The 1,452-nt window shown below is 33.7% G+C and overlaps 1 protein-coding gene across 1 annotated transcript in view; it reads left to right on the top strand.

Annotated features, from left to right (window-relative positions):
• TGDS (TDP-glucose 4,6-dehydratase) overlaps window positions 1-1,209 on the top strand; it is a 22,483-nt gene extending 21,274 nt beyond the window's left edge. Inside the window, exon 12 of the mRNA XM_006156607.3 lies at window positions 457-1,209. Within this exon, the coding sequence (XP_006156669.1) occupies window positions 457-542 (86 nt within the window). The 3' untranslated portion in view covers window positions 543-1,209. The remainder of the gene's footprint in view (window positions 1-456) is intronic.
• The last annotated feature ends 243 nt before the right edge of the window (window positions 1,210-1,452 follow it).

The following is a 1,452-nucleotide window of genomic DNA, read 5'->3' on the forward strand; positions in this document are numbered from 1 at the left end:
CTTTTATTGATAATATAGCAACATAAAATCATCTCACATATTACTAGAGGAAGCTCACACTTCACTGTGATTTTGATGTAATTACACCATATTTACATGAACAAATGTAACATATACCTTTTTTCCCTATAAATTAACTTTAAAATCAGTGTAAACGATTTCTCAAAGTCAGAATGTCTTAAACACGTAAACAGCAAATTCAGTATTGAAGGACTTTTGAAGTTTAAAAAAAGGTTGATATTTTAATTCTCAGTTTTTCAGGGGGGAAATGTCTTCTGATTAGCTTCATTTTTAAGTTCAAAATCAAATTATTTACATCATTAGGCAGCCTTTGTCTGCCGATTAGCTGATGGACTAAGCCTAAGCCTTTTCTTACCTAACAGAAACTTGGTAAGTGCTAGCTAGTTAACTGATGTTCTGTTTTTTATTTTTTGCCTTGTTTTTTTTCTCTATCAGTTGAATGGTACAGAGAGAATTTTCACAACTGGAAGAATGCGGAAAAGGCATTAGAACCCTTTCCAGTACAGCCACCATTTATATAGTCAGGACAGTTTTCAAAGAAAGAAGAAAATGATCCTACCTCGACAAGTCATATGCAATCAAGTGACCAAATGAAGTGTCCTCTTCTCATTTGGAATTAGATTCACAACTTTTTATATAAATATAAATGCACAATGCTTCAATCCTTGGAAGAATCTCAGTATTTGCACAGGATTTAAATATCAAATTTCTTTCAGAAGTTCTTTCTTCTGGAAATTAAGAGACAGTAGGCATCGAAGGAATCTCCCTGGGAATGGGTGAGAAGGAGGGTCTTCTGGTTCTGAGAACAAAGGCGGGCAATGGTGCTGGGCACCTTCGCTGGCTTTGAGCTTGGCCGATTTCCCAGTCTTTCTTATTGCTTAGAAAGGCTCTGAAGTTTTCATTTCTAAGCAATAAAGGATGAGCCTTATGCCTTATTTCATCTTTTTTTTTTTCTTAATGTCTGATGTTATGGTACAATTGCTTTTAAAAATTAGAACAAAGTGGAAGCATATCTAACACATTTTAACTTTTGATAATTTTATAAAGTTGTTAAATGGGTCTTAAAGGGTGAAACTTTTTATAGTAACAAAGCCAGTGTCCTAAATGTAACTTTATATCAGAGAAATTTTATCATGTATTTACTGTTTTAAATGATTTTATTTATAAAATTGTCGATATTTTAATGTATTTAATGTAGAATGTGTTATTTTCTAATCATGTTTTCATTTTGCCATAAAAAATTTTAAAAATATTTCTTATGTATTTGTAATCCCTCTTTGCCCTAAAGACCTCAAGGTGACTTGAAAAAAGTAACTGATCATATTTGGGTTGAGGAAGGGAGTGGAAGGGGTGAGGATGACCCTACATTGAGATGCAGCTTTTAGAGCTGGCTCGGTGGCATGGTGACTACATGCTGTCAGGAGGTGCTGG

The sequence above is a fragment of the Tupaia chinensis genome, unplaced genomic scaffold (genome assembly GCF_000334495.1).
Source record: "Tupaia chinensis unplaced genomic scaffold, TupChi_1.0 Scaffold000503_1, whole genome shotgun sequence".
Taxonomy (NCBI): Eukaryota; Metazoa; Chordata; class Mammalia; order Scandentia; family Tupaiidae; genus Tupaia; species Tupaia belangeri.